A 23,757-nucleotide genomic window follows, 5' to 3' on the forward strand; every position below is an offset into this window, starting at 1 on the left:
CACGTGACGAGCAAAAACCGCTGCAAAAGCAGAACAAGCGCCTTAAAGCGGGGACTTTCCCTAATTGAAAGCCGCCGCATTAGCGGAACGCCGAAAGGCAAAGTGCCTTAAAGCGGGGCCCGCCTGTACTTCCAGATGAAAACATGATCCAGGATCTTTATAATTAGAAACACCAGACCCCACTAGCATCACCTAATCTTTTGACTGGAGGAATAAATAAGTTTGGGAGTCCCGCATTTTATTGCTCAAGGGAATATATCAGAACTTGCACATTCAAGGAAAGATTTCTGGCAGAAGCACACTTACCTGTCTGGAGTTACCGTTCACAAAGAAGTCCTATAGCCAGAGCAGAAGCGTGGGATAGGCAGGAAAAAAGGGTGCAGTTCAGTGGTCACAGCAAAAAAAAGAAAAAGAAAAAAAAAAGGAACAACCACAAAACAAAAGAGAAGAGTCAAAGTACAGTTGGGAAGGATATATTTATATAACTCCAGTGGTGTTTTTTCTTTTCTTTTTGCAAAACAAAATTAAGCAAAAAGCCAACAACCCTACAGCGATCGGGAAATACCAGCTGCGGTCCTTATAACGCTGACCAGGAGACAGGATGAAGTAAACGGATATTAGTGGAAAAGTACCAAAAAGTGGAGAGACATGCAGAAACAGAGTCAGGCAACAGGCAAGGGAAGCCATTGGTTAGGACGATGCGGTTTCAATCTATCAGCCATGCACATTTGCCCTAACCCAGGGCAAAAGAATCGGGAACCCACACATAATGAGGGCACAAGCAGTTATTACATCTTCCAAGGGGCTTGTTAACACAAAGAGAGATGCCTCAAGGCTATGATGTAGCGGTCGATTCAGAATCTTACAGTGTTTTAGCTGGATGCTGGTGGGTGTTACGTTACAAGGGCAGCGAGGTTGCTGCTCCACCTACAATGGCAGAATGGTCAGCATCATGTACAATGACCAGCTATATGGTTGGTAGCCACGACGGAGGATCTGTGATGTTTGTGTGTGGCACCATTACTGTGGGAAGTTGCCTTGTTATCAGCCCCCTTCCACACGATTTCTTTCATTCCGGTGGAACAAGGTGGAGGCAGCTACAGTTATAAAACAACTGTATAGCTCCTGTATCCTAAGAAATGCCCACTATCTTGAGCCAATCTCACCTAGAATTGACAACACTGAAGACTATTGTGCAGACAAGAGAATGGCCACGAGATATTGCATCAATCCACTGAAAACAGAAGGGGGTATTCAATGGAAGTCCTAATCAGAGTAGACCTACTGAAGATAATAGACACAACTAATTTAGGTTCATTAATCTCAATGGGACTACTGTTAGTAGGACTTGATTGAATACAACCCAGAAACAGAAATGAGTCAAGAGCCCCAGATTAATTAGGGCCCTCTTACTTCAACAACTAAGCCCACCATCCGGCAAAGCAACCAGAAACTGAAATGAGTTACTGAGTTATCTTAGAATAACAAGTCCCAGCTTCTCTGAACATAACACAGAAGGAATGATACGAAACTGGGAGGGATAGCTAACACAATGGAAGACAGGAATAAAATCCAAAGGGACCTGGATAGACTAGGAAATTGGGCTGAAATTAATAAAATGACATTCAATAAAGACAAATGCAGGATTCTGAAATTAAGGCCACAAATACAAAATGCACGGGTACAGGATGGGAAATACCCGGCTTAGCAGTAGTGCGTGTGAGAAGGACCTTGGAATTGTAGTGGATCGCAAGTTGAACATGACCCAGCAGTGTGATGCTGCGGCAAAAAAGGCAAACGCGGTTTTCGGCTGCATAAACAGAGCTATAGTTTCCAGGTCGAGGGAAGTAATAGTCCCACTATATTCTGCATTAGTCAGGCCTCATCTGGAATACTGCGTTCAGTTCTGGGCGCCTCATTTTAAGAAAGATATAGACAAGTTAGAGCGGGTTCAGAAGAGGGCGACGAGGATGATAGCCGGTATGGAGAACAAGTCTTATGAGGAAAGGTTGGAGGAACTTGGCATGTTCAGTCTGGTGAAGAGAAGGCTGAGGGGTGACATGATTGCACTCTTTAAGTACCTGAAGGGCTGTCACATAGAGGAGGGTACAGATTTGTTCTCTGCTGCCCCAGAGGGTAGGACTAGGTCTAATGGTTTTAAGTTGCAGGAGCGTAGATTCAGATTGGACATTAGAAGGAACTTCTTGACAGTAAGGGCAGTTCGGCAATGGAACCGACTGCCTAGGGAGGTGGTGGGATCCCCTTCGCTGGATGTCTTCAAGCAGAGGCTGGACAGCTATCTGCGGGAGATGCTCTAGCTGTGGATTTCCTGCTGTGAGCAGGGGGTTGGACTCGATGGCCTACAAGGCCCCTTCCAACTCTATGATTCTATGATTCTATGAATGAACTGGAATCATGTACTGCCAATATTTGCTATTGCCAACTAATTCCTGGTGAATTCTAAGGGCAAAGTGTCTAATATATTTGCCAAAATAGAAGAAAGTTCTGGGATTTCCAGGTACTACTGGGAGAGACTCCTGCCTGAAATCTCAGACAACCTCTGCCGGTCAGTGCAGACAGTACTGAGCTAGGACCAATGGTCTGACTCAGTATAAGGCAACCTTCTATGGTGCCTAAGCAGTGAAATGCCCAAGAGCATTTTGCTAACTTGGGACCACAAACAGTGACCATTTCAGTCAGCGGTGGCTTGAAGCACCTTGGACAGCTCCTTGAACTTTCGGGCTAACACCTGGAGTGGATTTCACTGCCCCACTGACATGGAGCCACCAGCCGCCACTGGTCTTCAATATGACTATCTCAGTTCTGCTCTTCCCTGTCCCCGTCCCCCCCGATTCAGCCTTGGATCTTGACCTCTGACTACTTTTGATTATAAATCTGCCTCTGATCTGCCCACATTTTATCTGACTTTGACCACACACCCAACTTCTGACCCATCTGGATAGATGGACAGACAACTCCCGTGGTTCCTGGTGCCTGCTGGGAGCAGGAAGCTTGACCCACCCCTTTAATTCTTGTGCAAAAACAGCAGATTTGAAACAGAGGTGTAAATAGGGTTGCTCAAAGCATCTATGTGGTTTATTTTATATGTCTGTATGTTACAGTCAAGGTGCAGTTCAGTGTTTTCCTCTCTAACAAGCCATGCGCTATTGCAAGGTGTGAAGAGTGCGGATTGACATTATCGTGAGATTTTAGCCAGATACAAGAGTCAAGAACATGAGAAAAGCCCTCCTGGTTCAGACCAGTCCTCCCTAGTCCAGCATCCTGTTTTTCACAGTGGTCTGCCAGATGTCTCTGGAAAGTCCAAAAGCAAGACATGAAGGCAAAAGCTATCTCCAGCTGATAATTTAGAGGCATGCTGTCTCTGATCACGGAGGTAGCATACAGCCATTATGACTTATCCTTGCCAATTTGCCTAATCCCCTGTGAAAGCTATCTTAAATTGGCGGCTGTCACCACAGCGCGTGGCAACGAATCCCATAGTTTAGCTATATGCTGTTGTTGCAGAGAGCTGGATCCAACTTGTGAGGCCCACCACCAGGCAACCTGGCAGTGCCCTCTCAAAGGGACTCCATGGTACTTTATGCAGAGCCTGTCAAGGTTGCACATAGCATCCAATTTTGCATGGCCTAACTGAAATGAGAGTGCCTCCCAGAAGACAGAAGGAGGAGGAGGACCAGGCTATCATTTGGGACAGAGCCCAGTGAGATCAGAGGCAAGGGGCCAACACACAGCAGGGGTCGCCTGGCTCGCTTTCTGCCTGGCTACCCTGACGGCTTGTAGGCTGGAGAGCTGCCATCTTTATGAAGCTCTCTCCCTGTTCTCTTCACAGTGAGCTTGTTAACCATGACTCAGGTTGTCTGGAGCCAGGTCACGATGCTTGTGTGGAAAAGGAAGCTGGGGAGGTTTTCAGAATGCAGGGAATAGGCCTCAAAGAATCAAATGTTACCTCTTCATTGCATTTTCAGAGTATCTTGGGGAGGGGGAATGGGCAAGCTAGTGAAGATTAATCCTTGGCGGCCCTGATCTTTTCAGTTTGGCAGATAAGCCAAGGTCTTGCTGACCTTGGCAGAGCTGGGATGAATATGGTGACCAGATGAGCAGTTCCTCTGGTCTACTAGATAGAAAAGTTGCTTGCGGCTCATAAACATGATATACACACACAGCCCTACTCTGGCCCCATCTGGGGCACTCTAAAACTGGGGCCAGCACATGATATTTTCATACCCAAGGCAGAAAATCCAGATGGCCCTCTCTACTTTTACTGGCATGATCCCCTGGAAGTTCTCTTGCATAAGTCCTATCAAAATTAACGGGAGCTGTACAAAAGCACCTCTGTCCAAACCATAGGATGGTTTCCAGCAAACTGTCAGTATAAGGACTTCAATTACCTAGGGAGGTGGTGGGCTCTCTTAACACTGGAAGCATTCAAGAGGCAGTCAGGTATACTCAAAGTCAGATTGTTGCACTGGACTCGATGGCCTTATAGGCCCCTTCCAACTCTACTATTCTATGATTACTTATGCTTGTGCAAAGTTCCCCTCTCTTCTCCCCCGAAATCTGTTCTGGGAGTTCCCCCAACCCTCTAAAACAAATTTGGGGAGAGCATGGGTTATGCACAGAGAGAGGAGACAAGATAAAGTTCTGTTTTGCAAGCAGATGACCTTGCACTGATGGAATGAATCACTTAGCACTACACTGAATACAACAATGTATGAGAGAGCCTATTAAAGACTGTAAGCGGTGGTAACGCAGCCGAAAGCTCTGCTCACGACCGGAGTTCGATTCCAACGGAAGGAGGAAGTCAAATCTCCGGTAAAAGGGGTCGAGGTCCACTCAGCCTCCCATCCATCCATGGTCGGTAAAATGAGTACCCGGCATATGCTGGGGGGTAAAGAAAGGCCGGGGAAGGAACTGGCAATCCCACCCCATATATACGGTCTGCCTAGTAAACGTCGCAAGACGTCACCCTAAGAGTTGGAAACGACTCGCACTATAAGTGCAGGGACACCTTTACCTTACCATCTCCTGGGAGAGCCAATGTAGTGTAGTGGTTAAGGTGTTGGGCTACAACCTGGGAGACCAGGGTTCGAATCCCCACACAGCCATGAAACTCACTGGGTGACCTTGGGCCAGTCACTGCCTCTCAGCCTCAGAGGGAGGCAATGGTAAACCATCTCTAAATATTGCTTACCGTGAAAACCCTATTCATAGGGTTGCCCATAAGTCGGAATCGACTTGAAGGCAGTCCATTTCCATACCATCTCCTGGGGCTTCTCCACCCCACTGCACTGAACTATGCTCATACATATAAACATTTTGAAGTTTAGGTAAATATCCTTTACCAAAGTGGGACAGAATAGAATGTTAGTTATTGTTAAGTCCATTATATGGGATTATTCAAAGGTAAATGACTTTGGTTTACAAAGAATTTTTCAAACCACCAAACTAAGTTTGGGTTTTGTCCTATACCCAGCGGATTACTTTAACAACTTGTGTGGCTGAGTAATCACTACGGAAAAAAATAACACACACTGCAAGAAACAAAAGCAAACCATGGATGATTCTCTACAGCAGTTTACACAGTTTCTCCATATTTAGAGGAAGTTTTTTTCAGTGTCGCTGAATCACTATGTGAGGGTTACTCAAGTGATGATTAAGAGCATAAGAAGAGCCTGCTGGATCAGGCCAATGGCCCATCTAGTTCAGGATCCTGTTCTCACAGTGCCCGATCAGATGCCCCTATGCAAAGCCTGAAAGTAGGACCTAAGGCCATAGCACTCTCCCTCCTTGCAATTCTCAGGGACTGGCATTCAGACTGCCTCCAAGAGTGTAGAACATAGTTATTGTGTCTAGTAGCCAATGATAGCAACCAAATGCACTATGATTATCTACAAGATTTTGCACATATGTTTGTATCAATCAATATCAATCTAAGGGCCTGAAGCATTTAAAGATCAACCAGTTTCAGTTGATTTGTGCTGGACTCCCACCAATTCATCTCTGAAGGCAAATTTTAATCTGTGGGACTTCAAGTTGAGGGCAAACTACTTTTTTTGGGAGGGGAGGAGGCCATTTTGACTGCAGAGCGAATCTCCTTATAAGATGGTATTTGCAGGAGGCCCTCACCTGCAGAGCACAGTGACTGTCTGGGTATACAACGGGTTAGACAATCTTTCAGGTATTGTGTAGGGCTTTGTACACCAAAACTAGAACCTTGAACTTGGCCCAGAAGCTAATGAGCAGTCAGTGCAATTTTTTCAGCAGCAGTGTGACATGTTGGTGATACCCTGGCCTAGTGAGCAGTTGCACCGCCACATTTTAGAACATAAGAACATAAGAAGAGCCTGCTGGATCAGGCCAGTGGCCCATCTAGTCCAGCATCCTGTTCTCACAGTGGCCAACCAGGTGCCTGGGGGAAGCCCGCAAGCAGGACCCGAGTGCAAGAGCACTCTCCCCTCCTGAGGCTTCCGGCAACTGGTTTTCAGAAGCATGCTGCCTCTGACTAGGGTGGCAGAGCACAGCCATCATGGCTAGTAGCCATTGATTTTGCACCAGCTGCAGCTTCCCGGTGAACCTCAAGGGCAGCCCCCCATAGAGCACATTACAGTAATCCAGCCTGGAGCTGACCAGTGCATGGTCAAGCTATCCCAGTCCAGAAATGGCCGCAGCTATCTTACCAAGGCACTAAAAGGCTCTCCTAGCCAGTGAGGCCACTTGGGCCTCTAACCATAAAGATGGATCCAGGAGCACCCACACACTATGAACTCGCTCTTTCAGAGGAAGTACAACCCCATCCAAAGCAGGCAACTGACCAATTACCTGAACTCAGGAACCACCAACCCACAGTGCCTCCGTCTTGCTAGGATTCAGACTCAGTTTACTGGCCCTCATCCAGCCCACCACCGAGTCAAGGCAGCAGTCCAGGGCTTGCACGGCCTCTCCTGATTCAGATGTACAGAGAAATAGAGCTAGGTTTCATCCATGTACTGCTGACACCTCGTCCCAAATCTCCAGATGATCACTCCCAGGAGCTTCATATAGATGTTAAACAGCATGGGGGACAAGATGGTACCCTGCGGCACCCCACAGCACAACTGCCAGGGGGCCAAAAGACAATCACCCAATGCTATTCTCTGAAAATGACCCTAGAGATAGGATCGGAACCACTGTAAGACAGTGCCTCCAATATCCATCTCACCGAGTTGGCCCAGAAGGATAACATGGTCAATGGTATCAAAAGCTGCTGAGAGATCAAGTAAGAATAACAGGGTCACACTCCCCCTGACCTTCTCCCAATAAAGCTCATCCATCAGGGCAACCAAGGCCAATTCAGTCCCATAACCAGGCCTCAACCCAGATTGGAATGGGTCAAGATAATCTGTTTCATCCAAGAGTACTTGTAATTGCTGTGCCACAACCCTCTCAATCACCTTCCCTAAAAAGGGGGTATTTGCAACCGGTCGGTAGTTGTCACAACCCAATTAGTCCAGGGTGGGCTTCTTCAGGAGAGGTTGAATCACCACCTCCTTTAGGGAGGCTGGAACCACTCCCTCCCACAACGAGCATTGGCCACACCCTGGATCCACTTGGTCAAACCCCCTCGGCAAGCTTATCGTGAAGGGGTGCTTTCTCCTCACTATAAGGATTTCCAATTGTGCAAAAGAACTTCCCATCCCCAATCTGTTCAAGGGTTTCCCCGAATGCTCTGGAGTGCCCTTGCACAAGAAGCAATCCTTGCGATGATTGGATACATTAATCGAATTGCCACCTAATATTTTTAAAATACTATTTAAGCATGTATTTAAATGATCATTTTTGTTTTGTTTGTCTGGATTTCAGGTTAACATAGAAATGGGATGGAATGGACTTAGCATCATCTTAGCAAGTCAGGCCATTGGTGCATCTAGCTTAGAACTGTCTACACCAGGGACAGGGAACCTGTCACGTTCCAGATGTTCTAGGACGCTCAACTCTCATCAGCCTCAGTCTGCACTGTTAATGGTCAGGGATGATGTGAGTTGTGTTCCAGCAACCTCTGGAGGGCAACAGCCTCCCCGTCCCTGGTCTACATTGCTTGGCAAATCCTCTCTAGGGTTTCAGACAGAAATCTTTCCCAGCCCTACATGGACATGCTGGATCGAATATGAGACTTTTTGCATGCAAACCATTTGCTTGCGTCACTGAGCCACAGCCCTTCCCCAATCTATGGGTGAATACATGCAACAGCAGTATGGAATAGACCAGTTCATCCATCCCTACCTGACAGCCCTGGTATGTATTTTATGGAATCACTCCAGATAAGGTTTGTTGCAAACGACTAAGCCCCATTGCTTTAAATGGAACATATATCGAGTCAGGCCATAGGCCACCTAGCTCAGTATTGTCTGCACTGACTGGCAGTGGCTGTACAGGATTTCAAGGCAGGGTTCTCTCCCAGCCCTACCTGGAGATGCCAATGGGGACCAAACCTACTGCTGAGCTACACTGCCTTCCCCGACTTTGTCACAACTTTTGCTAGATTGGGGGCCGGCGTCTACTACTGGCCAAGCAACTGCGTTAAAAAGGGCAAGGAAAATGCCTCCCGAGAGCTTCATTTTTTCCTGCCACCTTCCGTGTTCGGATTTTTAGCTCGCAAACCTCTTGGAATAAAGGAACCCGTTTCTTCGTCGACTCTTAAGACCCTAGCGGAAATTGGCCTTATAATCACGCCATTAGCTTAAAATGCTGCAGAAGACAGGTGAATGCCAGCCTTTGTCCCATTTCTCATTAACAAACGGGTTGGTGGCTAAATACTTTGCATCCACCTGACTGTGCCAGAACCTGGAGGGAGAAGAAAGAGATGTTCACGAAGAGCAAAACACTGCAAGCGCTAGAGAAAAATGGCTCGTAAATTCAGTTCCACGGAGACGGACTCTATGCACACAGCTATGTAGGTAAAAGCTTTATTGCTTTAGCAGCGTGGGAAGGGGGGCTCATCGTATTATGTGTGTTGTGCAAGGCGGGGAGCAACCTAATGAAAGTGGGATACACTTGGCCACATGGATCTCATTTTAAAAAAACCCAATAATAACCAGGGAGAAATTTACATGCTACTCTTTCCCTCTGCCCTCATTCCAAGTTATATTGGAATGCTAATAATTTGATTCATATTGCAGTATCAATTTGCAAACAAATTGTACTTGTTTTTTACTACTATGTTCTTCCAGGAGGGGGGAGGTAGAAGGACTCCTAGCAGACGTATTTGGAAGCTACAGTTCAGTGATGGGAAACTTATGGGCTTCCAGATGTTCTTGGGCTCCATCCCAGCCTTAGGGACTGGTGGGTCAGAAGTCAGGGAGCCCAACAGTCGGTGAAGCAGAGCCAATGACAGGCAGAGCCAACCAATCCTAGTTGTGTTGCCATCCTCTTCGCTGCTGAGTTCTACAAGAGGAACACCAAAACAGAGGAGGAGAAGGTGACAGCCAGTGCCACCCCCTAGACTGGTTGTAAGTAAGGAGGAAGGCTGGTGGGGGCTGTCTGGGGGCAGACTGAGCATGGTGGGGCAGGGCCCACTTTCCCTAACGGACCAGCTTCCACTGGCCTTAGGGAAAAGTTCTTCCCAGAGGGCCACGCCTGCTTAAGATGTAGTCTTTTGCCCAGGGTCTCCTTGGCTTGGAGGATTAGCCTCACACATATTGCAGGCACTTTTCAGTGGTGGCCCCACCCTCAGGGAATCCGTCTGCTTTACTGCTGCTTTGGATATTAAAAGCAGCACAAATTTACTCATTTTTTCCTCTCCATGTTCTTCAGGGTCAGGTCCAAAAGGAGGGAAATAGACACTCTCTCAATATAAGGACAGAATCCATTGTTTCCCAGTGCAGAACTGAGTCAGCACTCTGAACTGCTGCTTATCTCAAGCCTTCTACCTTTCCACATCAGCAGCCTAAGGAATGCATGTACAGGATTTTATAGGATTTTAAAAGTCGAGCAACAGAAAAAGCACCCCCTCCTTTGGGATCAACTGGACTCAGACATGCTACAGTTTGGGTGGATTGTGCCCATACGTATTATATGTTACTTTGATTGAGTTTGAGAAGAACCAGTGGTGGCTGGGGGCTCCATGTCAGTGGGTCCTAACGCTCCAAGAGCTGTCCACGGTGCATGTGCAAAGTTGAACGTTCGGACTAAAGCCCAGAGCAGATTTCACTGCCTCACTGACATGGAGCCACCAGTCACTGGTCTAATGCTGCTCTACTGTGTTTTATTATTGTTATAGTCCCTTAGAATAGGAGCTGTTAAGTTTACATAAATGAAAAACATTACAAGGTCTGAGAAGACTGTTTAAAGCAACAAAATCAAACAGCTGAGGCCCTCTTGATCTTTAATTTTTTAAAAAAACCCAACAAGTCAAGAATGTAAATGTCTTTTGCGTTTAGAAGGGCTGTTCTTTCCTTCCCTCTTGCTATACGAGCAGATTTTTGTGGACAGATAGAGGCACAGAGCCAAAGCCTACTATCAGTGCCTCTCCCCTCCGACCCCTGTAAATAAGCAAGCACGGAAGGATTTGTTTTTACAAGTGCAATAGCCCTTTTCTGATGTTCATGGCAATCTTCCTTATGCAAATATTTACAAATTCAGAGAAAAAGGACTTAATTCACCCTGGGTCTTGTTCAGGACATTTCAGTGCCTCAGGCAGAAAATCCAAATGGGACCCACCCCAAACTAATTAACAGCGGGGGAGGGGAGGGGAGGCACATGCAGTCTACTAGATGTGCACAAGCCAAGGTTCAATTTCATTCATTTAAAAGTTTTATATACTCCTTCCATCAATGCTTTGAGGGGCTGTTTACAAAAAACCTCTGGCAAAATCTAAAATAAAATGCCATCAAATCTAGGAGGAACCATAGAGGTTGAAGTGTACTACTGGGAATCTTATTCGCCATGATGCAATGGTGGGGAAACTCTGGCCGGCAGGCCTAATTAGGCCCTCCAGGTCTCCCCATTTGGCATGTGAGGCCGTTTCTGCCAAACCCACCTGTCCTGCAGGTAAATACCTGGCTCAAACAAAAGGCAGGGTCTGCAGGAAGTGCCAATCGGCTCACAAAAGTGACCCAAAGCGGCTTACATTAAAACTGATTAAAACAAACACAATCAATAAAAGCCCCAAAACACAGTTAAAAGACAGGTCTTACAGATCCCGTCCCACTAAAAGAGGCCACAAATGCCTGAAATCCTTCAAATTAAGTTCAAAAGTCTGGGTTCAGAGGAAAGTCTTTGCCTGGTACCTAAAAATAGATACAGAATGGGGCCAGACATGTCTCCCTGGGGAGAGCATTCCACAAGCAGGGGCCACCACTGAAAAGGCCCGTTCTTGTGTTGCTACCTCTGAACGTCCCACAGAGGGAGCACATGAAGAAGGGCCTCAGATGACGATTGCAATTCATGTGGGTAGAGGTGGTCCTTGAGGTATTGGGGTCCTGACTCCTGAGGCTTTAAAGGTCAAAACCAACATTTTCAGTTGAGCCCAAATTGTATTGACAGTGCTTTGCGGGCTGTGCCTTGGCCCACATGGTTTGATTTTAAAAAAGGGTCACTGGACGTCACTGTGATGTCAGGGTATCACTGTGACGTCACCTGATTGACAGGTGGGCCCACATGTCAAACTTGGCCTGTGGGGGGTGGGCAACATAATGCTCTCCCCTGCCCCCCCGATCCTGTTCCCCACCCCTACTTTAATGGGTTAAAGAATCTTCCCATGGACTGTACCCCATGGGTTAGATCTGCGTTTCTACCATACCTTACTGCCTCTGTCTGGGGCAGCTTCCTTGTCTCATTTCATATCAGGGCTGCTTTGAGTTTGCTAGCACCGTACATCTGCATTCCTTCACTTTGCTAGAATCCTTAAATTACCATGGGGAATAAAGGGAGTGTCGTTGTACTTCTACGGTTCCACCTAGATTTGAATGTCAAATGTAAGCACCAAATATTTTGACTGCAGAGACAACGAAAAGCACTATTTTGAAAGGTTACTTTCTCTTGCAGTAGTCTATGACTCACTAATTTGCAACTGGAATTGAAACTCTGTGTATGTGATTAAATCATGACTAGGTGCTATAAATGTTTCAGTTTACACTACTGGGGAATCAAAGCAACCCAATACATTAGCATTCAGATTAGGGACTGGAAGGCTGCCAAAGTCCAGTGGAAATATATGCTTCTTGCACAGAGCCACATGGATATTGCTTAAGAACAGAGTAGCATTCTTTGGATAAGGTGCAGGAAGAAGGGAAGGAGCCTCTTCACACCTGATATTCCTACAGTGGACAATTTTGGAAATGCAAAAAGCTGCAATGGGCACCATGAAATGTCCATTGCACAGAATAAAAAGTGGTGATCTCCCAAAAAACAGGCCGAATACTAACACACGCTCCCAAAACAACAAAACAGACAAAAAAGCTGCTCCCAGTCACCACAAAAAACAGCAAAGAAAAAGCTTGGAAAACCTCAAATTTAAAAATTAAGTGGGAGGGGACAGGGGGCTGTGATGTTCCTATATATTATTGTATATATGGTAAGTGCTGGTTGTTTAGAGTATACATGGTAAGTAGTGAAAGAGGAGGGGGAGTGAATAGGCAATAGAATGCTTGATGATTGGCTGAATGTTTAAAATGGCTGACAGTATAAATGAAAGGATGACAGGTAAATCTGGGGGAATGTGAGGTGGTGAATTGTGGAATCTGGGGGGAGAAGAGAAAGAGTGGATTGCTTGGTGGGGTTTAGAGAGTTGTTTATCAGGAGGGAGGTGGAGTTCGGATTAGTATTGAGTAAAACCATATGCTTATGTGCCTTAAGGAGAAATCTTGTTAATCTTGTTAGCATTGTTATCTGTAATAAATACTTAATTTGGTTTACCAAAGGCCTGATCCTTGGCTGGGGTTTCACAGACCAGAAGGGAGGGTAAGGTAATGACCAAGGCTGAAGGGGAACTGTAACAAATGGTGGCAGCGGTGAAGAGAATAACAATACCAGTATTCAGAGTCTCTGGGAATACTAGTATTGGGACGTTACTGGTGGTTGCCTAGCAGGGGGATCTGTTGAGATCTGTGCTAGAGCGGATGGGTAAACCATAAGAGAGTGCGGTCCGGACTGGTGGAGTCCCTGGTGGTGCCTAGAGACAGGCAGTAACCACGAGCAGGTAGGAACCTGACAGGGAGAGCCAGGGAAGGACGCATCACAGGGGCCTTGGTGGGATGCCAAGGGTTGTGTGTCTGAGGGCACCATGATACCCATAAGTGTCACATTGGGAACCCCAGCTATAGGCATTTCTACTGTTGTGTAGGAAGCAGTAGGTCACTTGTGTATACATTTGCACATTTAAGAGTACATGTGAGCCTGGTGCCAGCAAGACAGGCTGGAACTTCCTCGCTTGCCTGACACCCCATCAAAAACCTACAGTTTCTTCAACCTAAAGAAATAGATCTTCATTTGCTGATGAACAGATTAGAGGTCACCACACTGGCTTAAACTGATGGCCATCAATGTGGATGGTTTTAAAAGGGAATTAGACTAATTTGTGGAGGATAAAGCCATTAATGGCCACTAGTCATATGGCCGTGTGCTACCCCCAGTACTGGAGACTGTATGACTTCAAATACCAGTTGTTGGGAATCACGTGGGGAGAAGGCTGTTGCGCTCACATCCTGCTTGTGGGCTTCCCATGGGCATCTGGTTGGCCAATGGGAACAGAGTGCTAGACTGGATGGGCCATTGGCCTGGTCCAACAACTAGGCTCTTCTTATGTCCTGGAGATGTTTTGGTTCGTATGACAGTTCCCCCAGCTTGTTTCTCTTGTATACCTACAACCCGGGTTAAGACATGAACTTTCTGTTCCATCTGCCTGCTTTTTCAAACCAACCCAAACACCGGATAGCTGTGGGTCCTTGGAATGCATAAAGGTTCCAGGTTCAGTCCTCAGCATCTCAGCTAAAAGGCTCTTGGGCAGTAAGGCTAAGACCTCTGTATCAAGCTTTGGAGAGCTGCTGCCAATCAGAGTAGACAGCACTAGCCTAGATGGAAACAATGGCCTGTCTCTGCCTATTCCAAGAAAACTACGAACTGGATGCAGACACTTCTGATGGGGTATTTTCCTACCCGAAGCCAATTCAAATGGGTCTCAGGATAGTAAACTATCACAAAACAAAGCCATGTGTGTGGTATCAGAAGGTCTGTTATCTGCTTCTCTGGGTTGGTTTTTGCTTGAAGACCCACATGGGACATTTTTAAAAAACCCAATAGGTTAATACTCGCTAAAACAAAAAAGCACCCCAATGGGAAAAATCAACAGATTTCATGGCTTTTATTTTTTTTGTTCTAGGTGTTTTTCGTTTGCAAAATGAAATGTGTCTATAGCGGCTGAAATTTGGGGACAGGTGATAATAAATGAGGAGAACTATGTTGTCTGCTCACTATGAAAAATCTGTAATACAGTGGCCCCCAGGGAGGATTTTCAACCCCATTTTCTTGGAAGAAGTTAATTACAGTAGGGCCCCATTCATATGGCAGGTTAGGTTCCAGACCCCCACTGAAACGCGAAAACCGCTGAAAAGTGGATCAGCTGTAGCGTGGGGGTCTGGAACCTAACCCGCTGATCGAGCCAGAGGAGGAGAAGATTGGCTGGAGCGCTACAGCTGGTCTTCCCCTCCTCCGGTGGATCAGCTGTAGTGTGGGAGCCTTATTGCCCCCGAGGAGAAGATCAGCTGTAGCCCCTCCTCCAGCGAGATCAGCTGGAGTGCGGGGAGCTCCAGCCCCCCTTCCAGCTGATTGTCCCACTGGGGCAGTATTAGCAGAATGCCAAAAAGCGGGGCGCCGAGAAGAGGGGCCCTACTGTATTAAGGCTCCTTCATATCTTCATTCTATCTTTTGCCAAAAGCTACTCAACTGTTTCATGCCTGTAACAATTTCACCATCTCTCAAGTATCAAGAGCAGCTTTCCCCAATCTGGTGCCCTCCAGATGCTTTGATCTACAGCTCCCATCAGCCCCAACCAGCATCAATGGGAGTCATAGTCCAAAACATCTGGAGGGTATCAGGTTGGGGATGGCCAATCAAGATAGATGAAGACCAAAAGTTTCTCTTGCAGCTACTCTTCCGGACTTCAGCGCTCAATAATTCTTGACATCTGATCTTGTTCTTAAACTGGTGGCCATCCCTCCCTAGATTAGCATCAGGAAGAGATTAAACTTGCACCTTCTAAATGGATTGCTTGTTCCCTGAAACTGCATTCAAGTCCTCAACCTTCAGAGCTCCAAGGGATTACACCCTCAGATAAGACAAAGCTGATTATTCTTCACATTAGCAACTCTCAGAAGTCCTCCTCTATGCTTTGTTTACTCTGCTATCTTTAAGTTATTTACTCTCTCTCTCTCTCTCTCTCTCTCTCTCTCACACACACACACACACACACACACACACACACACACACTTTTGCCTATCTACATTTCAGATTCTAGGAATGAAGCCCTCACTTTAAAACTGGACTGAGGAACTGGTAGCCCTCCAGAAGTTGTTGGACTATAACTTCCATCATCCCTGAAACACTGGCCACGCTGACTAGGGCAGATAAGAGTTACGAGTCCAGCAACACCTGGAGGGCCACAGGCTCCCCTGACCTGATTTAACAGAAATCCAAATAAAGAGCCCATTCATACCAATTCCTAAATAAGGAAGGAAGCAAGCAGGTAGCAAACTAGTCTTAAGTACAGGTCACCCTTTTAAGTGCAACCGGACAGAAAATGCAGGCAGCTCTCTGTGGAATGCTGAGGATATTTAATTTTTAAGGCATTGTGTGTGTGGCAGGTTGATGCATGCAACTCTTTTTTTCCCTCTGTGCATTTGGACTGCATACGAAAAACACAAATGGATTGAAGCACTGCTGCTTGCACTGGATTAATCCTTGCAAAAGTGGCCACTTGAGGTCTCGTTCACACTTGACAAAGAAGTCAGCACTGTAACATATGAAGTGGAGACACTTGTTTATAAACACCAGGGTGGGGTGGAGGGTGCACCCTACAAGACTCTCTAAGAAGCCCTAATCTTCTGCAGCTGCCTTGTGTGCAGCCTCATGGGTTTACAAGCTGGCAACAACAGTGTACACAGAAACCCAGCCATCTAGATAAAGTGTGCATTGCCCCTGAATGTGTCCTTAAGGAGAATATAAATAGCCTCCTGAACAGCAAGGATTAGTCTTCAAAAGAAACAAGAAGTGTGCTCTCTCTGGCTGCCTGAGGATGACAAAAAGGGCCATTGGTGTCAATTTCTGGGGTTTACCTACACTTGCACTGAGGGGAAAAAAGCATTTCCTTATCAGACGATGCATACAGACCCACATGATTGACAACATCTCTATGCCTTTCACTTGGTGCACATGAAGTGAAATACACGCGTGTACATGTGCACAGACTGGGTGTGCTTTTACCAGCATGGAAGTGCTTTCTCTGTAGGAAAATGTGTAAATAAATGTGTGAAGTGGGTGCATTTGGAAACGTGCCACATTCATGAATGGAAGACAGAATGCTGTATGCATGCAGAGGAGTCAGCTTAGGGAAGTTCATCTTGGAAATCTGGCAACTGTGGGCAGTTTGAGTTGGTGGGGGGCAGTCTCCACTCATTCCTTAAATTTTGGATTAATTAGCTGCCACTTTAAAGAATGATGCTTGGGTGTAATCGGAACTGGCAGAACAGGATAATGCTGTGTACTTTTGTAACGAAAAGGGTTTCCCCCGCGTCTGCTCATCTTCTTTCCTGTCTTCCACTAACACATTTTTATAATAACTACATTATAAATAGTTAAGAGACATCACTTTAACAGTTAAAGAAAATAAAATTGCCATTCAGATGAACACAACAGAAGACTGATTTTTGAAACTGGGGGAAAAAAAATTCTCATGCAGTAAACAAGTCACACCTGTGGTTAGTCTTTAGTCATTCCCAGACATTTTGTTATCCTTTTTTATTACTTGAGCATGCTTCATCTCTAAAAATGCACCATCCCATGGCACGCACAAGCACTTTGCCAAGGCCGCCTTCTCCACCAGGCTCTGAACCAACCATCAAAACCACCAACATGGACATGCCAGAGGCATTTAACCGACGGGACAAGTGTTACATGAGTAAATAAAGGATGGTTAAAAAAAAAAGGTGCATTCCAATGATCACCCGACAGAGGCAGGTTTGGACTTTCTTATACGCACCCATTGGCAGTACATTACCTGCTGCCTTTGGTAAGCAGAGAACGTCCTTTCGAGGTCTTCAAGATCTAGCACCTTAAACACCTTTGCATCATCAATGCCAGTCCAGATGGTGCCTTCCAGCTTGTTCTGGGGGGTGGGAGGGTGAGAAGAGGATGGAAGAAGCATCACTTTTCCCACATGTGCTCACAATTTTGTAGTGCTCAAGTGAAACCATATGCTATACCAACGGTACAGACCCAATGGTCCTCCAGATGTTGTCGGACTCCAACTCCCATTGTCCACGCTGGCTGGGATTGATGGGAGTTGGAGTCCAACAGCATTTGGAGGGCCATAGGCTTCCCACCACTGTGTTATATGAACAGAGGTCCTTGGTAAGGTCACACACAACTTTTAATGTATTTTTGGCAAAAAAGCCCAGCCATGCCAGAGAGATCATCTCCTTCCCTTTAGACCCTCTTGGGTGTTAGGTTTAGCAGAGGGGGGCCTTTTCGTGGTACTGTCACCCTCAGAAGTTCAGGGGATGGTGGCCTGGGAGAGGGCATTCTCCGTGGCAGCCCCTAAAGTTGTGGAATTCCTGCCCTACAGAGGTACGTCTGGCATTTTTGCTGTACAGCTTTGGGCGAATGCTAAAGGCGTATCTCTTTACCCAAGCCTTCAGCACTTGAGATGAACGTTTTCAGTACCCACCCAATTCCTGTGAATGTCATGTGTTTTAATTGTTTTTGTTGTTGTTATGTGCCTCCAAGTCGACTACGACTTATGGCGACGCTATGAATCAGTGACCCCCAAGAGCATCATTGTATTTTAAATTTCTGCAACCTGCCCTAAGAACATAAGAAGAGCCTGCTGGATCAGGCCAGTGGCCCATCTAGTCCAGCATCCTGTTCTCACAGTGGCCAACCAGGGGCCTGGGGGAAGCCCGCAAGCAGGACCCGAGTGCAAGAACACTCTCCCCTCCTGAGGCTTCCGGCAACTGGTTTTCAGAAGCATGCTGCCTCTGACTAGGGTGGCAGAGCACAGCCATCACGGCTAGTAGCCATTGATAGCCCTGTCCTCCATGAATTTGTCTAATCTTCTTTTAAAGCCATCCAAGCTGGTGGCCATTACTGCATCTTGTGGGAGCAAATTCCATAGTTTAACTATGCGCTGAGTAAAGAAGTACTTCCTTTTGTCTGTCCTGAATCTTCCAACATTCAGCTTCTTTGAATGTCCACGAGTTCTAGTATTATGAGAGAGGGAGAAGAACTTTTCTCTATCCACTTTCTCAATGCCATGCATAATTTTATACACTTCTGTCATGTCTCCTCTGACCCGCCTTTTCTCTAAACTAAAAAGCCCCAAATGCTGCAACCTTTCCTCGTAAGGGAGTCGCTCCATCCCCTTGATCATTCTGGTTGCCCTCTTCTGAACCTTTTCCAACTCTATAATATCCTTTTTGAGATGAGGCGACCAGAACTGGTGAAGGGCAGGCAATAAGTATAGTAATAACAATAACAAGATTGCCACCCTGCTGGGCTTCTACTGGGAGAAAGGGCGGGATATAAATCTAATAAATAAATAATTGACAGAGGAAAAAAAGTTTAAGTTATAAATCTAATAAATAAATAATTGACAAAGGAAAAATGTTTAAGTGACAGTGATATATGTGTGTGTTTCTCTCTTCATTTCTAGGCCTATGAATTAATTTTAAGTTCCAGAGAAATTGAGTCATTCTGGAGACATACACGTATGAAGAACATAAAAGACTTTAAACAAAAGAGAGAGAGAGAGACCCAATCCAGCCAGCATCCTGCTTCAAGCAAGAGACAGCAAGTTGCCACAGGGAAGGTGACAGCAGCCATAGGGAACCCTGCAGCCCTCTAGATGTTGCTGAGCTGCAACTCCCATCAGCCCCAGCCAGCATGGCCAATAAACAGAGAAGATGGAAGTTGTAGCCCAGCACCGTATGGAAGGCTAGAGGTTCCCTATCCAAGGTTTACAGTGGTCGGGGTGGGGGGACAGGATCTGGTTGGTAAGCCAGATCATTACCTTCCACACCCCCGCGAGCCAAGTTTGACAGGTGAGCAGGCCTGTCTGCCTGTCCATCACCTGCCATCACAGTGTCGTCAGGCTACCCTTTTTTGGCCCACATGGTTTGAAATCAATCCATGCGGGCAAAGGCACATCCCACAAAGTGCCATTGATCAGCTGATCGCAGGGTCTTGCACAGCCCCTTGCAAAGTACCCCTCCCCAAGACCCCATGATCATCTGGAAGGGACCAGGTTGGGGAAGGCTGCCCCAGTGTATTATTGGGCTTAAAGTCTGGATCACTTAAGTACAGACACAAAGGGAGATATTGACTTGGAATAATTCTATCCTCTAAGCCACTATAATTGTTAATGCTGCATTAACTCCCTCTCAACTAAAGTGACCCAAGGAGGTGCAAAGACAGAAGTGTTCCATCTACAGGGGTTGGATCCAGACTACCCTAAGGCAGCACTATGCCATTGGAAAAGGGGGGGAATTTTAACCAATTTCCCCCTTCCTTTCCTAGGACAACCAAACAGCTCCTGGGCAGGGCTGGAGGAACTTTCGGAACAGTGTGGAAAGAGGCACGTGGGGCTCCGGAGGGGGCGGGGAGCAGAAATGACAAAAATCAACTCTCCCCCTTCCTCTAGCACCGCTTTCCCCAACCTGGTGCCCTCGAGATGCTGCTAAGACTCTAGTGCCCATCAGCCCCTTACAGCATGGCCAATGGTCAGAGATGCTGGGAGGTGTAGTCCACAACATCTGGAAGGCCAAAGGTTCCCCTCCCCTGCCTTGATGGCAATAACTCTGCCTTCTCCAACCCGGTGCCCTCCACATGTTTCAGGCTACGAGTTGGTGACGGCTGTTCTAATATGTAGAGGAGCCCATACTCTGGCCAGATGCCCTTATTCACACAGCATGGAAGACCGGGGTGCAGATGCCTTACCTCAGGAAGCTTGGACCAGTTGAAGGACTTGAGAGCATTCGTGGGCTGTGGAATGTTCTTCCTTTTAAGCGCTGATCCCAGGGGTGCCCCCGGGGCCGGGGTTAGGCCGCCAAGTGGAGGAGGCCCTGGTGGAGGAGGGGGCCCACCAGGGGGCGGTGGCGGGGGAGGCGGGGGAGGCAGGATTCCACCAGGAGGCGGCGGCGGCGGAGGAACCGGGAGAAGAGAACCTACAGAAGCTGTCGGTATGGGGCCCCCAGGAGCACCCGGTGGCAGAGGGGGGCCCCCTGGAACTGGAGCACATATTGCCCTCTGAGAGAGAGAGAGATAGCATACAGTCACTGAGAAGCACAGAAAAATTAGGCAGCATTTAGGCTACCAGTGATGGATTGCCATCTAAAAGACAAACCATCACTGAAACCGAAAATAAGGAGAAGCAAGTTCTGACTGTGAGAAAGGAAGGACTCTCCACCTTGCATTTGGTATGTGAGATGGAGCAGCAACAGGGAAAGGCAAGAAGTGCGGGCAGCTGGTGGCTCCAATGTCAGTGGGGCAGTGGAATCCACTCCAGGTTTTAGTCTGAACGTACAAGGTGCTGAAGCACCCTGAACATCTCCTTGACCGTTTGCACTAAAACCTGCAGTGGATTCCACTGCCCCACTGACATTGGAGCCACAAGCTGCCGCTGGCAAGGAACCGAAAGGTCCCCCTAGCCCAGGGATGAGGAACCTACGGCTTTGCAGACGCCGTTCGATTGTAACTCCCATCATCCCTGGCTGGACCTAATGGGAGTTGGAGTCCAGCAATATCTGCAGGGCAGGATGTCGGCTGACCCTAACCTAGCTAATAAGAGAGGAGCCCCCTCTCTTTGGCTCCTCCCTGACAATGCCTCACTTGACCCTACATTGCAAGGAGCTGCCAAGCCAATCCTTTTTAGCAGAAAACTAATTTCTGCCTCATAGTAACTCGGAGCAGGGCTTCCAGCGTGGCTGCTCCATTCCTGTCGAGACATGGCAGGTGCCCACTCTTTGCACTTTCAGCAGAAGGGGGCCAAAGCCATAAATGTCAGGTGTTGGTACCTCTGCCTGCGTGAGATCCCTTGGGGCACTCTGGCCCTATCTGCACCGTACATTTAAAGCAGTATTATACCACTTTAAACGATTATAGCTCCCCCCCCAAGAATCCTGGGAACTGTAGTTTGTTAGGGTTTCTAAGAGTTGTTAGGATACCACTGTTCCCCTACAGTTCCCAGAATGGTTTAAAAAGCAATCCCTATTCCCAGGGAACTCTGTGAATTACCCCTTTGTGACAGGAACAAAGGTCTCCTACCCACTCTCAGCGCTGTTCACAAACTACAGTCTCCCAGGATTCTTTGGGGGGGGGCATAATGATTGCTAAAATGGTATTATGTTGTTGTTATGTGCCTTCAAGTCGATTACGACTTATGGCAACCCTATGAATCAGCAATCTCCCATAGCATCTGTCATGAGCCACCCTGTTCAGATCTTGTAAGTTCAGGTCTGTGGCTTCCTTTATGGAATTAATCCATCTCTTGTTTGGCCTTCCTCTTTTTCTACTTCCTTCTGTTTTTCCAAGCATTATTATCTTTTCTAATGAATCATGTCTTCTCATTATGTGTCCAAACTATGATAACCTCAGTTTCACCATTTTAGCTTCTAGTGATAGTTCTGGTTTAATTTGTTCTAACACCTAATCATTTGGCTTTTTCACAGTCCATGGTATGCGCAAAGCTCTCCTCAACAAAACTGGTATGTCTGCTTCCAACGTATGGTGCGGATGTAGCCAGAGTGCCCCAAGGGATCTCACTCAGGCAAAGATACCAAAACCTGACTTTAACGGCTTTGGCCCTTTCCTCCTCTCACTGATGGGAGGGTGTTCTCCTTCACTGCCTACGCCCAGTTCTGTAGCTGAAACCTTTCTTCTACAGGATGACAGGCAAGGTGAAATCTGGCACATTCTCCCATCAAACAGGAGAGCCTCAAGGTGTGGCCTCACCCTGCTAAGTTCATGCATCTGCACCATGAGGTCTGCTACTTGCTGCTTGGCTTGTTTGTGCTCCGACAGCTCTTTTTCCAGTTTCTCTTTCATCTTATTCAAGGTCTGCATCATATCCTCTTTCTCCTGGGCCTTGGCATCGCATTCCCGCTCTTTCTTTTCCAGCTTCTGCTGCAGCTCATGATGTTCTATTAATTAAAAAAAAGGGGAGAGAAAGGAAATTAAATACTTTAAAAAATTATACAAAAGTGGAGTTTGTTCATTTCCTAATGGAACCAAAGAATGCAGGAAGCCATAAATCCATATAACTTCTCATGGAAGATATATTAGCTTTCAGTAATGGTGTCTTTTTAAAAAAACAAATATATTTATTTTATTTTATTTATTTATTAAATTTATGTCCCTTCCTTCCAGAAGGAGCCAGGGCAGCAAACAAAAACATTAAAAGCACTCTAAAACATCTTAAAAACAAAATTATACAATTTAAAATGAATGACTAGGGTATTTTATACTGAATGTGTCTGAATTTTTTATTTTCTATTTCATTATTGTGTTATAATGTTGAATCTGTTTACACTCTCTGTACTTACAGACTATTTTCTTTTTCAGAGCTATGTATTTAATAAATATTCTAATAAAACTCGGGATGCCACAGAAGTGTTGGTGGAGAAAGTTGCCCATGCAGTGAATATTGGGATCAGGAGTAATGTGATAAACAACCCATGATGATCAATGGCTCCACTGTAGTGAGCTCCCAGTCATGCCAATGAAGTTTGTGCAGGAATCCTTCCCAGTTGGGTTGGCGAAAAAATGCCACTAATCAACAGCCTTCTGTGCATCAAGTGGAGTTACAAAATGAACCTGACACCTTAAAGCAGAACAGTCCTCTGAACAAGTTTATCCCGCAGCACACATTTAAAGCTCTCCTATAAAACTATAGCCATCATGGCTATATATGCACAGACCTTGGACAGCCACAGCCAATCTGGCATTGGAGCTAAATAGGTAAACAGTCTGATCTGGTATAAAGGCAGCTTCCTATAGGCAGCATCTGGTGCACTGATTCCGTTAGTGCAAGGATTTATGCTTGTGCAACAGAACTTCCCCACCTCCTCCCTCTCCATGCGGCCCTGCATCCCATCCCGAAAACTACTCTAGAGGGTTGAGGGAACTCCCAGGATAGATTTAAGGGGTGCACAGGGGGAGGAGAGGGGGGGAAACTCTGTTGCACTAGTGTTAATCCTTACATGCATGGAATGAGTTACTTAGTGCTACGTTGGATACAAACCACTGTTCCTAGAAGTTTACCATGTGATTGGAAAAAGAAGCTATTGGGGGTTTACCCCCTTAAACATGTAGGAAATTTTGCCTTATAGAAAAAGGTTTCAATAAGTTATTATCTAACCTAATAGCAACCCCCCCAACACGTTCAACTATGAGTTCAGGGCAGACCTCTTATACGATATAATTTGGATGACCCTCTACCATACATGCAGTCCTCAGGCCCAATCATAGCTCCCAAGGGGTACCATTTGGCCCCT

The 23,757-nt window shown here is 46.5% G+C and overlaps 1 protein-coding gene across 1 annotated transcript in view; it reads right to left on the reverse strand.

Moving 5' to 3' along the window:
• Nucleotides 1-23,757, reverse strand: part of DAAM1 (dishevelled associated activator of morphogenesis 1) — a 243,282-nt gene that overhangs the window by 46,772 nt on the left and 172,753 nt on the right. The window contains exons 13-15 of the mRNA XM_061612446.1: nucleotides 22,217-22,404; nucleotides 20,204-20,512; nucleotides 17,268-17,375 (exon numbers count right to left, since the gene is read on the reverse strand). Coding sequence (XP_061468430.1) covers nucleotides 17,268-17,375; nucleotides 20,204-20,512; nucleotides 22,217-22,404 — 605 coding nt within the window. The remainder of the gene's footprint in view (nucleotides 1-17,267; nucleotides 17,376-20,203; nucleotides 20,513-22,216; nucleotides 22,405-23,757) is intronic.

This window comes from Rhineura floridana, chromosome 2 (assembly GCF_030035675.1).
Source record: "Rhineura floridana isolate rRhiFlo1 chromosome 2, rRhiFlo1.hap2, whole genome shotgun sequence".
Lineage (NCBI taxonomy): Eukaryota > Metazoa > Chordata > Lepidosauria > Squamata > Rhineuridae > Rhineura > Rhineura floridana.